The sequence below is a fragment of the Brassica rapa genome, chromosome A03 (assembly GCF_000309985.2).
Source record: "Brassica rapa cultivar Chiifu-401-42 chromosome A03, CAAS_Brap_v3.01, whole genome shotgun sequence".
Taxonomy (NCBI): Eukaryota; Viridiplantae; Streptophyta; class Magnoliopsida; order Brassicales; family Brassicaceae; genus Brassica; species Brassica rapa.
In genome coordinates, this window is record NC_024797.2 from 14,996,716 (window position 1) to 15,018,151 (window position 21,436).

At 36.5% G+C, this 21,436-nt stretch overlaps 2 protein-coding genes across 3 annotated transcripts; both read right to left on the reverse strand.

Moving 5' to 3' along the window:
- Positions 1-3,768: 3,768 nt before the first annotated feature.
- Positions 3,769-5,661, reverse strand: LOC103858832 (UDP-glycosyltransferase 72B1). The gene has a single exon (XM_009136260.3). It carries the CDS (start codon positions 5,371-5,373, stop codon positions 3,937-3,939), a length of 1,437 nt encoding a protein of 478 aa, XP_009134508.1. The 5' UTR covers positions 5,374-5,661; the 3' UTR covers positions 3,769-3,936.
- A 4,539-nt stretch (positions 5,662-10,200) lies between these two features.
- LOC103858833 lies at positions 10,201-13,545 on the reverse strand. 2 transcript variants are annotated; one of them, XM_009136261.3, is made up of 5 exons: positions 13,302-13,542; positions 11,650-13,147; positions 11,508-11,568; positions 10,698-10,921; positions 10,201-10,606 (listed from the first exon to the last, which is right to left on the reverse strand). In XM_009136261.3, exons 2-5 carry the CDS (start codon positions 13,107-13,109, stop codon positions 10,549-10,551), a joined length of 1,803 nt encoding a protein of 600 aa, XP_009134509.1. In that variant the 5' UTR covers positions 13,110-13,147; positions 13,302-13,542; the 3' UTR covers positions 10,201-10,548. The 2 variants fall into 2 exon arrangements, with proteins under 2 accessions (XP_009134509.1, XP_009134510.1); XM_009136262.3 differs by lacking the exons at positions 10,201-10,606; positions 10,698-10,921 and adding an exon at positions 11,181-11,425 and having other exon boundaries at positions 13,302-13,545.
- Between the last annotated feature and the right edge of the window lie 7,891 nt (positions 13,546-21,436).

Consider the following 21,436-nt stretch of genomic DNA (forward strand, 5'->3'; position numbering starts at 1 on the left):
TGCCAAACAAAATGATAGGTGTGACCTCCTCAATCACAGCTTTAAAAAAAGCTGTAGAGAAACATAAACACACAAACTTTTGCGCAATAATTCTTGGCTCTTTTGGCTTTTCATTGATTTATATAGAAACAAATACAAGAGGAAGGTGGAGACATTTTCTCCATGCGAGTACAATAAAACATCTATAAATTAATACTTTATAAATTAATAAACTCTATAAATTAATAAATTCTGCTAGTTTCAATTTGGGCCAGCTCAAAATTTAATATAAATTAATAAATAATAAGATAATAATTTTTTAGAACATTCGATGTAAATATATGATCCCACTAAAATTATAAATTAATTATTTATATGTATACATATTTTATATAAATAAGAACCTCTTATTATATTGTTTGTTTTATATTCACAAAAATATTATCTTTATATTTTCTTAACACTTAATATATTTTTGATGAGATTTAATATATTATATCTAAAACCACATTTAACTTTTATGCAATATAGATTATATACACCATATAATATAATAAAGTTAATATAAATGTCAAATTTTAAAAAATAACAATTAAAGTGTATACAATAAAATCAAATATTTTTCTTATTTTAAAATAAATATATTTTAAAATAAAAAATCTAAATTAATAAACTTTTGTAAATTAATAAATTAATAAAATTTTAAAGTTCCAACGTTATTAATTTATAAAATGTGTATGATTCAAGTTCAACCCGTTCATCCTTCAATGCCGTAAGGATACCAAGAATCAATAACATGAAAAATATTTATTTACCACAAAGACAGATAATAATCTTTTTAAAGTTTAATTTTAGTTATATACTTCCTGAATTTATAGTATGATTATAAAAATTACTAATTAAAACAAGGATAAAAACGTATTATTACATATAATAAAGTCCAATTTTCATAAAATAAAGAGTGTATTTCTCAAATTTCAAATTACAAATAAGATATTTTCAAATTATTCCTAAAAATTAACCCACCTATTGTCAAATACCCACACATTTATTTTCTTCTTCATCAATTATTGATTTTCGTCATTTACACTAAAACGTTTTAAATCAATACGTAAACAAATGGTACAAATCAAATCGATAACTGAATGATGAATGATGAGACTAAAACAAGTGTTCACAACTGAACAAATGATTGATTCCTAGTGGTAAAAAGGTTTTAGCTGGAACTTCTGCCATGGGTTCGATTTCTTTTGGCCACCCATAAACATTTTAGGGAAATTTGGCTGTATAACCTTCAAACAAATTATAATTCATTCTATGTCTAAATACCCTAATACACCAATACACCATGCATCTTTTATATAATAATATTACTATGCCCTCTTACACAACCGGTAAAACCTGTAAACTAAGAAAACTAAATTAATAATACTTACCTTACACACATACAACGTGGCCTTTGGAGAATCACATACCTTGTAGAACGTGGATTGTTTCTTCTCCATTTTTGATCCACTGTGTAACCACCAAAACCATTTCTGGAGTAGCTTTGCCTATGAGATGCCCATCTGCAATGACTCGCTTCGCTACTGACAAAAAGCTTTGCGCATCTGAAATCTATGGAGTCGCCGACAACGTAAACGGCACCGCCGCAAGGTTCGTCAACTCTTCCTTCAATCACCTTAATCTTTTCGGTTTACGAGGCGGTTACATGTACTATTCTCACGGATGTTGCCAGTTACACATATCTTTCTCGCTGTGAATATCCTTGAATTGATCGGAGAAGATGAACAGTTTTTGTAACATTGTGTTCTATTCTATTTTATGCGTATAGAATAGAAATGTAAAACAATATGTATTATGAATGTTTTATTCATGTTATGTAATGTAAAATAGTTTGTTACTATATGTATTTATCATGTATCGTTCCAGTTGATGATTAATAAAGAAGGTGTTATTTTCTTCACCAAGTACTATACTATGTATTTTTTCCATTCTATTTGGGTTTAGAGTTTATATTTGGGTTTAGGGTTTAGTGATTAAGATTTAGGGTTTAGTATTTGGAAGGTGGGGTTGAGGTTTGATGGTGACCCTATCATGTATCGTTCCATTTGACGATTAATAAAGAGTGTTCTATTTTGTTCACCAATATGTACTATACTATGTATTTTGTTTCATTCTATTTGGGTTTAGGGTTTATAATTGGGTTTAGGGTTTATACTTAGGTTTAGGGTTTATACTTGGGTTTAGAGTTTAGTGATTAAAATTTAGGGTTTAGTATTTGGAAGGTAGGGGTTGAGGTTTGGGTTTAGTGATAGCCATAGTATTTAGGAGTTGGGATAGTGTTTAGTATTTAAAGATTATGGATGTGGTTTTAGTATTTCTATAATACTTAGTGATTAGGGTGATTAGTGACTAGAATTTAGGGTTTAGTATTTAGAAGGTGAGGGGGTATGGTTGGGGTCAGCGTTAACTTTCATGCAATCATAGACATTTTATAGTTTCACCAATATGTACTATGTTATTTATTTTGTTCCATTCTATTTGGGTTTTGTGTTTATATTTGAATTTTGGTTTATAGGTTCTTGCCTAGGGTTTAGATTTACTAAGTAAATGTTTGGGTATAGTAAACCATATTATATACATTCTATTTGGGTTTATACTTCCTTGATTAGGGTTTAGCTTAATCTATTTATTTAGGTTTAGCGTTTAGAGTATATTTGGATTAGGGTTTAGTGACTGGAATTTAGGGTTTAGTATTTAGAAGGTGAAGGGTATGGTTGGGTCAACACTAACTTCTTTCATGCAATCATAGACATTTTATAGTTTCACCACTAACTTCTTTCATTCTACTTCATATAGTAAATAAATATGTTATAAGTAAATTTGTGACATGAGTTCTTTTACGTGATGTGTTTGTAAATAATAGTGATTCATTATTGACCAGCAATAAGAAAATTTTGGGTGGATTAAATTGGTACGTGGCTGCATGTGTTTCTATCAAATAAAGTAGTATTTAATTTAATATTTACCCTACGTTATTTTGACCAAGTCATATCTAGCAATACAATATTACCGGATGATTACAGGAAGAAGGGGCAGAACCGGATAACAATTGGCATAAATGATAGATATTACATTACGTCAAAATCAATGCTACTCACTTAATTTTGATGCCAAAGTTGGTTATTCAGCAAATTGACCCAACATTTTAAGTGTCAAAAAAAATCTGGATTTCTATAGTTTTGGTGATTAATCACTAAGATTATCAAAAAAAAATGATGAGATTGAAACAATTGTTCACAACTGAACAAACAGTAATTTAATAAGCTAGATATTTCTTGCTATATTTTGTACTGTATTTAAAGAACCACTTCGAACCATTTGGCACAAATCACGATTACGCTGGTGAACCAAAAGTTTTTAGTTATCACTTAACCACACTCTTCAAATTTCAATCAAAACGCCTACGAAAAATTCAAAACTCCCACAAAATTTTGTAAATGATAGTTTTTCTCAAATACTACCGTCCATTCAAAATATTAAGTTTCTTCATAGAGACTAATAGAATATTTTTTATAATCAAAATGTTATTAATTATTTACAAATAAAATATGTTATAAAATCCAAATGTCCAGAAATAATAAATAATAAATGTTACATTAAAAATTAAAACATAAGCTAATTTGAAATATATATTTTTTCTCTAAAACATCAACTACTTTGAAAAGAAATGAGTATTAAGAGAGCAACATCTTCTTTAAGTGAGCCTTAATTGCACCATACATCTAAAACTTAGTCATCAATAAACTGAGACCCAATATCAATTTCAAATAAAAGTTGATGACACAAAATTATAAAAGCATTACAATTATAGTTACTTCATACACAAACACAATTGCACATATCACATCGTTTGATTGTACAAATAATTGTATGAGACACATACATGCATATTCAGTGCTTGCCATTTTGCTCTAACCCTTTTTGGTGGTCTTTCCACTTCAATGCCACAAGACTAAGTGCCTTTGTAGAAGACCCATCATCACTCAGCACCCTGCTAGCTCCTTCCTTCATTTCCTTCATCTTATTCCTCACACCTTTACCTTCTTCACCTTCCATTAATCCCTTAACCACTCTAGCTACCTCTTCTCTTCTCACCATCCCTTCCTCCCCCGCATGAGCCCTAAGCGCAACATGAATATCTTCGGCCAACAAAACCGCGTTCATCTTCTGCTCAGCGTACAATGGCCAAGCAATAAGTGGAGCACCGCTTACTATACTTTCCAGAGTCGAGTTCCATCCACAATGACTCAAAAACCCTCCGGTAGACGGATGAGCTAAAATTTGGGCTTGTGGAGCCCATGAAGGGATCATAAAGCCTCTATCTTTAGTCCGTTCCAAGAAACCATGCGGCAAAAATGTCAGTGGGTCGGCTTCACTATGCGATCTAAAAAACGAAGCATTTGCTGTTTGACTTGGGCTCCGTATGACCCAAAGAAACCGTTGTTTGCTGTCTTCAAGACCAAGAGCAAGCTCATTGAGCTGCTCAAGCGTTAGTACACCACCACTCCCAAATGAAACATACAAAACCGAACCAAGCGGTTGTTTGTCCAACCACTTCAAACATTCGGACTCCTCTATCCCGTTTCCACTCTCTTGCTTAACCAACGGTCCAATAGGATAAACCGGTGGTTTGTCAAGACCTGGTTCTTGCAAGGCCTTTAAAGCATTTGGCTCTAGCTCGAGAAAGGTATTAACAAGAATCCCTTCGGCTTCTTTGTACCTCTTGGCGTTGTGGAGAAGACATTTGTACACGTCATGTTTCCGATCTCTAGCCGGGTCAGGAGCATCTTTTCCAGCGAACGGTACACATCCAGGGAGCTGAACCGGTTCGGTTAACTCACTAACCTCACACGACATCGTTTCGTCAAGTTTAGGAAGATGGAGAAAGAACGACAAGACGTTGGCCGTTGATGGGAAGAAAATGTACGGCGACACGTGGAACTCCACGGCGACGTCGAAAGCATCCGTACCGAACAGGTCGACGCAGAGCACCGTCGGCAAACGACCTTCCGCCGAGAACGAGTCAAAGACTCGCCGGAGCTCCGGGTTCGAACGACTCACGGTGAGGGAGATACGAGTTTCGATGCGCGTGGTGGGTGGAAGGTCGGTGAGGTCGGCGGGAGGGAGAAAGACGGAGGAGATGGACGACGGGAGAGAGTTTAGTACAGTTCTTTGAGATTTTGACGGTGGACCTTCGCCGATGACGAGAAAGGTAACGGAGAAGGCGTGGCGGTGAACGAGTTGTTTAGCGAACTGGGCGAGTGGGATGAGGTGACCCATTCCAGGACTCGGAAGGATGGCGACGTGAGGTGCTTTTGATTCCTCCATTGATGCAAACTTTTTTTTTTTCTTTTGAAAGTTTGTGATTGCTTAACGTTTTTCTTTTTTTTTTTGTAAATGTTGAGGTATTGTGTGGTGACTTTATATAGAGAGTTCGTGTGTATCATATTAACAGGGTGACATTATATTTTGTAGTATATATAGTATATATATATTTATTGATTTATTTAGCGTTTGTTAAATGTTAGTCCATTTTGTTTTAGCCATGATCTACTATTAATGAACCGAGAGTACAACTGGATTAGTAATTTTTTTTTTCCTCAAATTGAAATTATATTATCAAATGGGCCTATCCCACGGCCGAAGCCCAAATTCACTGGATTACAAACCAGAAAACCCAAATAACAGATGGGCAACAAAAAAAACGGCCGAAGCCCAAATAAGAGACATGGCCCAAAGGCCCACAACCAGCGACGCTAGGCTTGCTCTGACGCGCGGGAAGGAGGCAGAGCCGAACACGCGTAAGAATCTGGCTCATCCGCCCGCCACGTGCCGCCCGCCTCAACTTAGACCCCCCATCCTTGCACAGCCACCGACGCTTTCCACCGTCACACCTTTTCCGCCGGAGCTCCGCGCCTACAGAGCCTCCGCGCCATCGGACTTCTTCGACGCCTTGTATTCCCGTCGGAGAGTTCAATCGTTTGAAACGAGATCTCTTCCGCCTATGAACCACCGAAAACCCTAGACAAGCACGCCGAGATCCACCGCTAACCTCCTCTTCAAACACACATAACCGTCGCCGGAGATCTTCTTCTTCTTAAGATCCCAACCGCTGCGACCCACGACACACCTCAACCTTCAAGAACTCGAAACCCTAACCTCAACCCAAAAGACCTGGGATTCCACAACGGCAGCGCAGAGCTTTGTTAGCCTCCACCCTCCGTGACCAAAAGCCGGCGAAAAAGGAGCTGATTGAGCCTCCTCTTCCCGGAAGCTAGAGCGGCGTCGGTAGAACTGAGAAAGCCTCCACCCTACCCCGCGACAAGACCGGCGATGATGGATCTAGGTTAGCCTCCATCTCCCAGGTGGAACGACTGCAACATGCACGCCGTTCCATCTCCACCGCGAACCTTCAAAACGGCCGCGCCGTTACTCTAAAACCGACTCTCCTCTGATGGAAAACCTCGGCTTCAGAGCTCCGACAAGGCAACCGTTGACGGATCTGTGAAGAGGGAGCGGTAAGGACCACAAACCAAGAAGGAAAACAAAGCTCCGGCGACGGCACGGACGCTCACGCGCCGGCCGTACGCTGGAGTAGATCTCGCTTCTCTCTCTTCTCTCTCTTTTTCTACTAATCAAAGTTTTGTTTTTTAACTGGATTAGTAATTTGTGGAGGAAAATTATATAGAATGATTTATTTACGTAAATTCTAAAAATAACTACTATTTAAGTAGAATAAAATAAATTATATTTTAATAATTAACGTGGAATATAAAAGAAGATAGAACATAGTTTTTAACATTCATGATTAAAAAGTACCATGAATGAGATGGAATGGAATAACTCCCATTATTCTATTTGCATTCCTTTTTCATAATTCTTTTCATTCAGTATATTCCTGTAAGTTTTCATACATATTTATTTTCTTGGCATATGTATAAAATACACTTTTAGTTATGAGAATTTTTCATAATGTAGGTAAAAATATTGCAAAGTGATATTTTAAAATGGGGTGATTTTATACGCGACTCAAATTCATAATGATGTAACATTATATCTTCAATTATTGGAGCGGGGCATCCTTTTGTGATTGTAGGTAAAAATATGTGAGCGTGTCAAATGTCTTGGGCTCACGTGTGAGATGTGATGACATGCAAACGTAATGCTGTTGCAGTGATTTCCTTCGCTCCATTTTAACACTTCGTCAAATATTTATGGGACATCATGGCGACGATAAAAAGGCATACAATCATTCACCAATAGATTAGACTTTAGCATATGTTTGAGTGAAAAAGGTAATCTCAGAGCCCATAATATACAAAAAGCGAGTGGTGTCCGCAAGATATCGATACATCAACTTTTTCTGACATCAACTTTAAAAAATGTGAAGGCTTTTTAATAGTTTGATCAAATTTCTCAAAACCTTATTGTGAGAATCTATTAACATTAGTTTAAAGCCCATCAAATCCAAAAAAATTTGAACGTTCTTCTGCTCCTACCTCTTCCAAATTAATGGAACAGTTTGTGCCATGCGTACACTTATTACGTAACCCTTAATTTGAGGCTCTTCTATATACAGCTTAGCTTATGTTGTAATTAAAAAAATAAGAAATATGGAACATGGTGGTGAAACCCTTCTTCCTCTTACTCGGCATTTGTGGTGGAATTAAAAGGAGAACATGCATGCAAACCTTCTGGGGTGCTTATAAGTCAACTCAGCAATTTGGCAGGAATCACATGTTAACATAATTACATTGTCTTACCTTAATGAACTTGAAAAGTAGCTAAAGCCACAAATACAAATTTCCGAGGAGACACAAGATTATAATTCACTCTTTTTAACGGTTTAAAAGAGGTGGAGTGAACATTTGTTTCTGCTTTATGAATAAATTAAGATGAATATCATTGCTAATTGCCAGGCTAAAATTATAATCACATAAAGAAGATGGACATAGCTAGGTTGATTGGAAACTTAGGAGTTAACAATCTCGTATTCTATTTTTCTTAAAATAAATGCTAATGTACGTTTAAATCTACATACAGGTATAGAAATTTTGTCCACCCACGTTTCACAATTTATATAACTAAATATTATTTCTGAAATTCTACATTTTAAAACTAAAATAAAATTATAAATTATAAAACATAAGCTTATTTACTTATTTTTAATTTTTAAAATATTTTTGTCAACAAGTAAAGAATCACTGTTTTAAAATTTTGGTCTTTTTCTTCATTACAAACAAGATTCAAAAACTATTTGTTAAAGAAAAAATCAAAATTTTATTTTATATCTGAGATAGAAGTTATTTAAAACATTTAAATACAGTTATTAATAAATAATTTGCTAATAAAGTTACTTGTAAAATATTTTAAAGTTGTAAAAATATAGGTACTAAAATATTAATGAATATAAAATAATAATAAAATAAATGAATTTATTTTTGTAATAATTAAAATTTAGGGTTAAAGCTATTAATTTTTATAAGTATGAATTAAGCTTTTTCAAAGGGCCATGAATTAAGATTTTGAAAACGTTTGGATAAAAATATGTGAATTGTTCAAATATTAATCGAGATATAAAATATTAAATAAAATTGCAGGAAAAAGTAGAGATTATTTTTTTGATTCGTTTATGTGAAGCACATGCGTTGCTTTTGGTCGGGACGCCTTTTATCTCATATTTGATTTTATCTCCACTGCCCTTCGTTACAACACTATCAACCTTTTCATGAAATTTGGAACTTAGCAAGCAATACATATTTGATACCTTGGGGTTCAATGAGGTTTTGTGTGTACGAATTGTGAGACTATCGTAGTAATTATCTGTTTAGTTTAGCTTAAATAATTGTTTCTGATTTTATTATTAAGAATTATAATTGATAAATGTAATTTCTTTCTTTCTCCTCCGGTTAAATTGAAAACCTTAGTTCAAAATGTAAATTGTATAGTTACCAAAAAAATGTAAATTGTTTAAATATTTGTAGAAATGGTGACATGAATTATAAATAATCAAGTTTAAACTAGAAATACAACTTAAAAATATTACCAATCGTGAATTAGTTTTTAATTTTTTAAGTCAATGGTTGAGTTATAATTAATATGTTGAACATGAGTTAAAATTTTGAATTACTCTTTTAGTAAAATTAATAACTCAAATATTAACTCAACATCAAATAATATTGCATGTATTAGAAGTTGAGTTTTGGTTTTCTATTAGTTATTCTACAGTTCTGTTTCTAACAATTTTTTTTGACACATCCATGTCTACCGTTTAGTTTCTCTTAGTTAATAAAGCATTTTCGGAAAAATATAGATATTTATCAGTTAGTCAGAAATGTTTATAAGCTATTTATTTTTTCCATTTGAATTATTTAAACAAAACTATTCATATACTTTTAATTGGTAATGCTATTTGGTAACTAAGAGTGTACAAACATAAAATTCTACATAACTATATAGGTATCTTTTGTTAGAATATATACATAAGTATTTTTTTTTTAATTTCAATTTATATATTTAATTTTATAATCTATATTATTTAATTTATATTAATTGTATTACTGTTGATTTTTATAATATTTTAAGATAATAGATACTGTAATTTATACATTAAAAAACTTAACGACAAATAATTTTAAAATATGATAATTCATATTTTTTTAATAAACTTACTAAATAAATGTACAGTTTCTACTATTATAATTTTATTAAAAATTATATCAAATTATATATTTGATTAATTCAACTTTGATTGAACATATCATCAGTCGAAATCTAAAACGGTAGCTTCGATTTTGTTTGATATTTGATAGTTTTGGACTGCAGCTCATTTTTTGTCTCCCCTGTTTTTTTCATTCACGTCTCTATATATTTTGGTAAGAAATATTAATACATGGAAAATGAACGAATGGACCACGAAGTCCATCAAAAACAATTTTATGTATTTTGTTTATTGTTATTGGGCCCATGGGTCTACAGTTTGTTGTCACGTAGTATAAACCTGCTTCACGTGCAAAACGACTCTTATCCAAATGACACTTTAAAAGTTAGGATTTGGTTCTTCGCATCATCGAAACGTTAAAAACAAACGTTGTGTAGTTAGAGCTTAGAAGTTCATTAGACACAGGATATGGTACATTAACTAAACACATAAAGTTGGTAGGCAAACTATTTCATTCCACAAAATCTATAACCAGTTACGACTTACGACCAATAATCACAAACCGGTTTTGTCTGCTTGGAAGAAGAAGAAACATTACAAACCTTGTACCGGCATAACCCGGTTCATTTACAATCATAACACCCCAACCCATCCAGGATACTGACAAAAGAAAATAATAAGAAAAAAAAAGAATAAAATTCTAACCCATTTAAAAAGATAAACTCAAATTCTAACCGATGTAGTGAGTAAAAAAAGCACACTTTACATTTATAAAAACCAAACAAATGACATGAAGACTGAAACCGCATTATCAGTATCATTTGGTTGTGTTGTTTCACTTATCATGAAGCTAATGACCTTGGAACTCTCATGCCAAATCCATGCTTCGTCTTCTGAATCCTGTTTTCACAAGTTATTATTAAAATCATTTTCAACAAATGTCTCAGAACCTAACCTAATAGACTGTATGTATCTTGTGTAACTTGCTTACGTTGGGGCTAATCTGCCAAGGCTTTTAAGTTCTTCCCCTGAGTCTCCATCAAGGATTCTTCCAGTGATATCAAGGATGTAAGAACGGTTCTTGTCACGAGGAAGACCACGACCCACTAGTAACTCCAAGTCTCTCTTGTGAAGCTCTCTTCCATTCACATACACTTCTGTGTTTCCTGCAGCGCAACTATCTGGCATTGGATGGCTAAACTCCTCAATAAATGGCTGCAACAACAACAAGTTGTTTCTTCATCAGTTTGATGATGCTGTTTCAGTTAGGCCTGGGTGTTTTTACCCCAAGCCGAAGACCCGAACTTAATCCAAACCGGAAAAAACAAAATCTGATCCGAAAACATATCTGAAGGGGACTTAAGAGCTATGTACTTTTGAGTTCAGGTATAACCCCAAGCAAACTGAAATATGTTAATCTTTTTATATATGCTAAGGTGACTTATATTTTAGAGTATTTTAAAGATCTTTGTAGTTTTTTTATTTGTTATGTTGAATATTTATTAGTTAGCTTAGGTAGTTTAACTAGTTTTTAATTAGATTCTTGAATAAGTTATATATTTTGAGTAATTTTGGTCAATTTTGTAAATTTTCTTTTCAGATTTTTAGGATTCCAGACACTGGTTATAACCTGATCCGAACCGAACCGAAGGCACCAACCGAACCCGACCCAAAAGTTAGTAAAACCCGAAAGGGACTCATGAGGATAGTACCGAAAATCTGAAAATTCCCATCAACCAAAGTGAATTCGAACGCCCAAGTTACCGTAATCAAACTGAGAGAAGAATGTGAAGGGACTTACAGGTATTATACCGAGACAAGGTTTGCCCATTACACCCCAGAAACCAGCTCTGTAGTCATACCTGAATCAGAGACATAAGTTAGGAACCAAACAAGTAACAAAACAAGTAAAGAAGAGAAGGTTAAAGTTCATGGTTTATTACCAATACTTTCCAGCTTGGATTGGTCCAGCTAACTTCTCAGCACTGCTAACTAGATCTTCTGGTATAAGATGTCCATTGACCCAAACCTCTATTGACTTTCCTCCATCTTCGTTTGGATTTCTTGTTCTGTTCTTGTCTTCTCTTCCGTTTGAATCCTCAGAAATCTCGGTTGTGTTAGTGTATCCGTTGTAAGAAACCTCAGTCTCTGTAGCTACTATTGATTCAGGCTTTACCGAGTCTTGTTTCATGAAAACTTCTTGCTTATCTGGCTTGATATAACCTAACTCTGCCATCCCATAAGCGAGCGCAGCTCTGTTTACATTAGAATGCTCAAAAAGTTCAAGAAGACTTGCACTCTCAGGAGCAGCAGCAGCAGCAGGTTCTGACGCTTTTGAGTCTTTAGCTCGTCTACGAACAGACTTGACCTCTTTCTGTTGTTGTTCACTAGAGACACTCGAGCTTTCTTCATCATCTGAGTGTTGAGATTCAGACCGGGTGCTTCTCGTAGTGTCACCTTGATTCTTAAGTTCTTGTACAGGTTCTTCTACCACAACTGTGTTTGTTGTGCTTCTATCTTCAACAGAGACCGGTTCTGTTGTTGTGAAAACGAGTTTCTTATCGACGATTGAGAAACTAGTGACTTCAGAGCAAGCACCACATTGAAGCTTATGCAGCCTCTCCTGAGCCAGAAGCTTCTTCTTAGGCAAGTACAACAGCTCAAAGCAACTACGACAAGCTATAAAAGGAGCACCACCAGCAAGAGGATGGCAACGACGAGCATCATCACTCTCCGAAACAGCTTTCTTAACATACCCACGAGGGAAAGCACCACCACCGCCCGTTTCAGAATCAAGATCACTAGGGCACCTAGCGTAACCACCACCGCGAGGACCAGGAGAGCTCATTGAAGAAGGGAAACTAAGACTGTTGTTGTAGGTGTGAACAGGTGTAGTGTAGAGTCTCTGGTGAGAAGAAACAGGGCTGTAAGGAGGCATCATGTCACCGTACCTACTGGGAGTAGCTGGAAAGTATGAATGCGGGTCAACTACATCAGCATATTGACCTCCAGGGTAGCCTTGAAATGAAGGTGGTCTTCTAAAAGGGTCTTGATGATGATGATAGCCTTGAGGTTGAGGAGGGTAAGGATAAGGACGTTGGTGGTGGTGGTAATAAGAAGGTGCAGGACTATGACTAGGAGCACGGACATGAACTGGTCTGAGTAACTGCTGATTCTCGTTAAGTGCACCACCAACACCACCACGAAGGAGATGGTCTTTGATTGAGTCTAACCTTCTAAGAAGCTCAGCTCGTTCTCGCTCTGTGTACTCAATTGGGTTGCTGTTTGGTTCAACAAGGTCTTGGCTTTTGCCGGATCTCTGAGACCCATGTCGTGAATTTGTTGTTTCTTTTGACGAGCCAGCATCTGATCGAACATCTACTTGGTCACCTCGTGACCTCATCAGCTTCTCCGATTATAATCGAAAGGCGACAGCTTTAACTGCAATTCAAAAGAAAGTCTTCGACTTTAGATAGAATCCGAACACAACAAGATGAAATTTTGAGATGATGGGGACTATGGTAGAGAGAAAGATGATTGATTTTGGTTTTATCAGTACACAAAACGAAGAATCAAAGAGAGAAAGGAAACGAACCTTGAAGGATGGCGTTGCTGCAGTTAGTTAGGTGAGGAGACGGGTTTTGATGATTGAAATAAATGCAAACGAGAATCAATAAAAACACCAAAGCTCTTTTAATCCTCAACCAATTTTCAAAAGGCTCTCTTTTTTTTTTTTGTGTTGAATATTTCAGAAGAAGTGAAAGTCAAAAGGGCTCTTCTTCCTTCCTTCTCGAAGTTGTATAAAAAAGGGATGAATCGTCTCTTTCTTGGGATTCTAATAAATGTCTGCTTACTTTACTACCAAACCTGAGCTGTAAATGTTTTTTATTTATATGTCCAAAATAAACATTACATTTGAAGAATCGTTTACTTTTCTCGAGCAAGGCAAAGATTAAGACTTCAAGAGCATAGTTGATGATATATAAGACTTGAAAAATTAAGGATGAAAGAAAAAGGAAGCGATGAAGCCAAAATCTAACTTTGATAGTTTTGTGATTTTAATAAAGGGTAAACTTTTTTTTTTAATTTGAGTAAATTACTTTCAGTCTTTGAAGGCGCGTACTTATGTACGTAAGCGTGTGAAAGGACAATCTGACTGAATGTTGAGCGGACTTAGTCTCGTTGACCCTAGCGATAAGGAGACCTGGTGAATATGACTGTTTACCGACAAGTAAATAATAGTACTACATTTTTATTAATGACTTTTTTCCAAATAAGTGAACTACAATAGAATATTCAATTACTAGAATAAAAACTCTAAAAATTATCCGTATATATTTACCGTTTTCATGTTAAAAATTACTACTATATACATATCACACAGCCCTATACTAATTTCAGCATGATTTATTTTATAAAATTCAGTTAAATGTAGTATATCTTGCCCGTTTAGTTCTTACAAAAGAATTTGAAGTTTAATAAATAACCATATAGTGTTTTTACCTTATGTTCGTGACTATTAGCACACAATGTTTCATATTTTTTGTTTAATAGGTGGGGATTCCAAAAACTTTATAGACGCAAAGACTAATACATCATGGTACACAATTAATCTATTAATATTAGCACACAAGGTTTCATTTTATGAATCTTTGTATATACGTTACAAAAGTTTTGTAATATGTCAACTGTCAAGTAATGCTTCCACGATTAATATATGTTCCAAAATGAAGCCTGAATGTTATCTTTCTTTGATTTGTATTGTCAACAACCAGATAATCGCTTTGTCAAAAGAAAATTCTTATGATAACAGCAAACGTTTGACTTTGAGTAATTCTATCTCTATAAAATTTAAATAATTTGGACCACCATCTATTTATGTAATAGTAGAAATGATAGCCAGGAGAAAAAAAAATAATCGCATCGACGCATAGACGCATAGTGAAGGTCGCCTTTCCGACTATTTTAGTCGTCTTGACAAAATTTAGCAACTGTAAAGTGGTCTTCTCCTCCTGTACGGCTGTACGATCATTTAAGATCAAAGTGGACTTGATATATACATACATATACACCTATATCGAAACATTTGACAAATGTGCACATATATTATATGCAAATTGATATACTCCATATACGTTGACTATTGACAAACAAGTTTTTGGATTTGTAATTGTTGGAATAGATTCCTATATTATCGGAGTTGTTGTTTATCTAGCTGTCGATAAGATATGTTTGTTAGAGTAGTTGGGTTGTTGAGAGATTCTCTCCTTAGAGTTGTATATATGATGTACTCTCATTGAACGTGAAATACACAGAAAACATTTCGACTATCACCTTCTTCTCTGTTCCATTACATGGTATCAGAGTTTGAATTTTTTTTCTGATTCATAAACACTGAAACAAATTGAAAATGTCAACTGATTCGACCTCGACAACGACGGTAGTGAGGAGAAAGATCTCACCATATGACCTGACTTCTCAGGATAATCCGGGAGCGGTGATTTCTCATCCTCTTCTGAAAAGAACGAACTATGATGAGTGGGCGTGCGGGATCAAAACGGCGTTAAGTTCTCGCAAGAAATTTGGGTTCCTTGATGGATCGATCAAGAAACCAGAGGAGGACTCTACGGATTTGGAGGACTGGTGGACGATTCAAGCACTATTGGTGTCATGGATCAAAATGACAATTGAACCGACTCTGCGATCTACAATTTCGCACAGAGAAGTTGCTCAAGATTTGTGGGAGCATTTGAAACGCCGATTCTCGGTGTTGAGTGGACCAAGAATCCAACAGATTAAGGCTGAATTGGCGGGTTGCAAGCAAAAAGGACTGACGATTGAGGCATACTTTGGAAAGCTCAATCGAATTTGGGACAGCATGGCAAGCTATCGTCCCCTTCGGGTTTGCAAATGTGGGAGCTGTACCTGTGATCTTGGAGGAATCCAGGAGACGGATCGAGAAGAAGACAAGGTCCATCAATTCTTGTATGGGCTAGATGATGCCTATTACCGAACGGTGCGCTCCTCTTTGGTGTCTAGAACACCACTACAATCGATGGAGGAAGTGTATAATGTGGTACGTCAAGAAGAAGACATGAGAACATCGAACAAACTGGAAGAAGAAGGGTCTATGAACGCTGTAAGTGCATTTGTAGCTCAAGCAAAGGGTAGAGGACGCGGCGATGATCAAAACAAGTCCAGTTTTTGCCGTCATTGCAACCGTTCAGGACACTCTACGGACAGCTGCTTCGCTGTGATTGGATATCCAGGGTGGTGGGGAGATAGACCACGCGCAAGGAGTGTCCAAGGTAGGCCTCGTGGTGGGTCTTCATATGGAACTGGAAGAGGACGCGGCTCAAACGTGTATGCAAACGTTGCACAGGTTGCTGGACCATCAATGGAGCAGGCCAATTATGTCATCACTGATAAAGACCGAGATGGCGTGACGGGTCTCAGTGAAACCCAATGGAAGAGTATAATGCATATTCTCAATGCGGGTTCAGGAAGAGGTCATAACAACGCCCCTGAGAACTTGACTGGTAAGTCCTCTAAGCCTTCTTGGATTTTGGATACAGGCGCCAGTCATCATTTGACTGGTAAACTGGATGTTTTGGAAGACGTGAGTGATATGGAACCGGTTCTCATCATACTGGCTGATGGTAGGGAAAAGGTTTCAGTTGTAGAAGGAAAAGTGAAAATTGGACAGAGTTTGGTGCTGAAATCTGTCTTCTATGTTGAGGATTTGCCTTCCGATTTGATTTCTGTTGGGCAACTTATGGATGAGAATAGATGTGTTGTGCAGTTAGCTGATCAGTTCTTGATTGTTCAGGACCGCACTTCGAGGATGGTGATTGGAGCGGCTAAGAGAGAGCAAGGAGCATTCCGCTTACGCAGTGTGGAGAGCGCAGCTGCAGCAATTACGAAGGAGGAGGACACGTATGAGCTGTGGCATAAACGAATGGGACACCATGCTGCGAAAATTGTTTGCTCGCTTCCTGTTGTTTCTAGTTCAGTATGTTCTGCTTTTCTGAATAAGGCGTGTGATGTTTGTCTCCGCGCAAAACAAACAAGATCTTGTTTCCCAGTTTCTATCAATAAAACTTTGAAAGCTTTTGACATGATACATACTGATCTATGGGGTCCTTATCGGACATAATCTTTTACTGGCGCAAGATATTTCCTAACTTTGGTAGATGATTACTCTAGAGGAGTTTGGATATATCTTCTTAAGGACAAAACAGAAGCCCCAACCCACTTACTGCACTTCTTATCTATGGTGAAAACGCAGTTTAAGACGAACGTACGTACAGTAAGAAGCGATAATGGGTCAGAGTTCTTATGCTTGCGAGATCAGTTTTTGAAGATGGGTATCATACATGAGACCTCTTGTGTGGGAACGCCACAACAGAATGGAAAGGTGGAGCGAAAGCACCGTCACATCCTTAACGTTGCTCGCGCCCTGCGTTTTGAAGCCAATCTCCCAATCGAATTTTGGGGAGAATGTATACTGGCTGCTGGATATTTGATTAATCGAACTCCAAGTTCGGTTCTTGATGGAGTTACTCCGTACGAAAGAATTTACAATAAGTCTCCTTCGTATGAACATCTGAGAGTGTTTGGAAGTCTCTGTTATTCTCACAATCAATCGACTAGGGGTGATAAATTCGCGCCACGAAGTAACAAGTGTGTGTTTATGGGATATCCCTACGGTAAAAAGGGATGGAGGCTGTTTGATATGGAAAAACATGAGTTCTTTGTCTCTAGAGATGTGGTCTTCTGCGAAAATAAGTTCCCGTATGCGACATCAAGTCAAGGCGTGTCCGGCTCTGAAACTCCACGACTCTGGGAACCAATCTCTGGTATTGACGTTCATGAAGAAGACGACTTGGAACGTTTAAACACAAGAGTTACAGAAGTATTGGGCCACCAAGAAAACTCAGGCCCAACAACAAATACGGTTCCGCCAGAACCTAGGCCCAGTCAACCGGTTTCCAATTTAGGCCCAAATGAAGCGACGACCGTTTTCTTCAGATCCGACACCCACCGGTGAAGAAACGCTTGAAACGCCGAGTGTTCCTGCACCACTACTTGGTCGGGGACAGAGAAAACGAGAACCCTCGGTTACTCTGAAGAATTAGGTCACCAATTCAGCACAGACGAGGACGCTTACGAATTCTGGTAAGGGAAAACCAGAGATGTTATATCCAATCTCGAAGTATGTAAGCTATGGGAGAATTTCGGCCAGACATACGACGTTTCAGGTTTCTACAGACAAGATTACTCCTCCCAAATCATATAAGAAGGCCGTGTTGGATGAGAGATTTCGAAATGCCATGGGCTATGAAATTGTTGCGCTGGAAGGGAGTCGAACGTGGGATGTTGTCGACTTGCCTCCGAGAAAAACGGCGATTGGTTGCAAATGGGTTTATACAGTGAAATACAGAGCCGATGGAACGATAGAGCGATTCAAGGCACGTCTTGTGGCGTTGGGAAATAAACAGGTAGAAGGAGTTGATTATAAGGAAACTTTTGCTCCGGTAGCAAAGATGGGGACCGTGAGACTATTTTTGGATGTTGCTACAAAACGTGGTTGGGATGTTCACCAGATGGACGTTTACAATGCTTTCTTGCACGGTGATCTCACGGAAGAAGTATACATGAAGCTGCCCCCGGGGTTTAAATCAGCTGATCCGACTAAGGTATGCCGCCTAAGAAAGTCGTTGTACGGTCTTCGCCAATCACCTCGATGCTGGTTTGAAAAGTTGTCGGCTGCACTACAAGAATATGGATTTGAACAATGCCGATCCGACTACTCTTTGTTTACATACACAAAAGGTACGACTCGGATTCAGATTCTTATTTACGTAGATGATCTTATAATTACGGGGAATCAACCTGCTGCGGTAGAGTTCTTTAAAAAGTACTTGGCGTCATGTTTTAAGATGAAGGATTTGGGGTTGCTGAAATATTTTTTGGGCATAGAGGTTGCGAGAAACAAAACTGGAATGTATTTAAGTCAAAGGAAGTATGCTTTGGAGATAATTGAGGATGCTGGACTGTTAGGTTCGAAGCCAGCTACCTTTCCAATGGAACAGAATCAGAAACTGGCTGTCTCAGACTCGCCACTTCTTCTGAATCCAGAGAAATATAGACGACTAGTGGGGAGGCTGATATACCTGGGCGTGACAAGACCTGATCTGACGTACTCTGTACATGTGCTTGCACAATTTATGCAAACACCACGTGAAGATCATTGGCATGCGGCATTGCGAGTAGTGCGATATTTGAAAGGGAGCCCGGGATAGGGAGTGTTGCTTCGAGCTGATGACAATTTTCAAATCAATGGTTGGTCAGATTCAGATTGGGCGAGCTGCCCTTTAACGAGAAGGTCTGTTACTGGTTATTTTGTTCAACTAGGAAACTCTCCTATATCCTGGAAGACTAAGAAGCAGCACACAGTGAGTATGTCATCGGCTGAAGCAGAATATAGAGCGATGGCTTATCTCACGAAGGAATTGATTTGGCTAAAGCGGATTCTGCAGGCACTTAGGGTACAGCATAATCAGTCTATGCGTCTGTATTGTGACAGCAAGGCGGCTCTGCATATCAGTAACAATCCGGTTTTTCACGAGAGAACAAAACATATAGAGCTAGATTGTCATTTTATTAGAGATGAAATCTTGGCTGGTACAATTGCTACTTCACATGTATCGACAAAGGCTCAGCTAGCGGACGTCTTTACTAAAGTTCTTGGACGACACGAGTTTGAAGGATTCAGACACAACTTGGGCATTCGAGATTTGTATGCTCCAACTTGAGGGGGGGTGTTGGAATAGATTCCTATATTATCGGAGTTGTTGTTTATCTAGCTGTCGATAAGATATGTTTGTTAGAGTAGTTGGGTTGTTGAGAGATTCTCTCCTTAGAGTTGTATATATGATGTACTCTCATTGAACGTGAAATACACAGAAAACATTTCGACTATCACCTTCTTCTCTGTTCCATTACAGTAATAATTTTTACGATAAGAAATTTCGTGGAAAAAAAAACAGAACAAGAAAAAGAGTTAATGGAAAGAAATTCATTACGTTATAGTGGCCCATCTGTCTGGGTCTATAACAAGCCCACTATACGGGCTTAAGAAAATAGGAGATGCTAAAAGGAAATCATTGCATGGTTATACTTAGAGCATTTGCATCAGTGAACTCCATGAAAAGAGTTCACAAAGTATTTTTTTATTATTTTTTTACTGTTTGATTTTTGTTTTAAAAAAAACAAAAAAAAAAATAATTAATCGGATCAATCGCGGGCCGCCACGTGTCGTGAAGCCCGCGCTACAGTGATGAACCAGGTTCACTGAAAAGAGCTGGGGAGAGACAGGTTCATCACTATTCATTATTATAATATTTTCTTTTTTTTTTGAATCTGTGTAAACCCCCCCCCTCATAAATTCACTAATAGGGGTGCTCTTACTAACTGGACAATTAAGAGTAGTGGGTATCAGCTGGCGAACTTTGTTGATGTGTACCACCGAAATAGAATAATAACATAAGGCCTTCGTTATTTGATTCTTATGAGTTGTTCATACATCCACTTTTCACACACTACCTAAATAAACATACACTTGTATATATATTTTTTAAAAATAATAACTAACATAAAAACTCGACGTGGATTCTGTGGGTGATTATTCCATTTTTGGGTATTCTATGGCCCCTCAAACGTACAAACTCAAACGTACAAAAGGCCTAAAAACAAGATTTGATGACACAGTTGTAGTTTTAGTACTTGATACATGATATCACCTTCCGAAAACTAAGAAGAAACTGTTTGCAATATATTTATTAAATTAAATTTATCTCTTGTTGTTATTTCCAAATGAAGCCCAACATTATGTTAAATAAAAGGTAAATACAAATGTTGACAAAAAAAAGAGGTAAATACAAGTTTTTTTCATTGCTAACTAATCTTAAAGTATGTGGATTGTGGAGTCTGTATTCTGAAAGTATTAGAGTTGTGGCTTTTAACGAGCCCAACAAATTTATGTGGTTTGAAACATGAGTCTCTTTTTCAGTGAACAAACCGGATCATAGTGGAGTATATCAAATCACTAAACAGTAAGTCAGTACGTGGCGTACATATCGAGGAGAGTTTATCTTACGCGCGTGCGTAGTATAACAACTAAACGAGAACTTTGCAAATCAGTCCTTATACAAACTATTTTATGCATAGAGTTCGTGAGGTATGAAAATTGCTAAATAATTCATCATCTGCTTTTTCTTACAGTAACAACTTCTTATTAGATGTTTAGTCGTTAGTATACATTTGTATGTTTTTATTTTTACTAGAAAATATACATTCATATCCTTTAGAATTTACAAAACACTTAACAAATTACGGTCTTCATTTTTAATAATATAAAACTAACTATATTTGAGATCACCAAAATATCGTTATTCATGGTAGAAACTAGAAATGCTATTTTACTAAACATTGTTATTCAAGGTAATTCTTAATATATAACACTCTTTAGTTTATTTTTTTTTTTCAAAAGTTCTTCATTCATTTTTTGGATTATGAGAAGACATATTTCATATCTGTATCCTTGACAATTACGATAACATTATCAATAGTAGTATTCATTCATCACCTAGATGCAGTATAAGGATTATTATACAAAACAAAATTAGTCAAGGTACTGATTTGTGAATATACCCAAGAAAAAAGAGT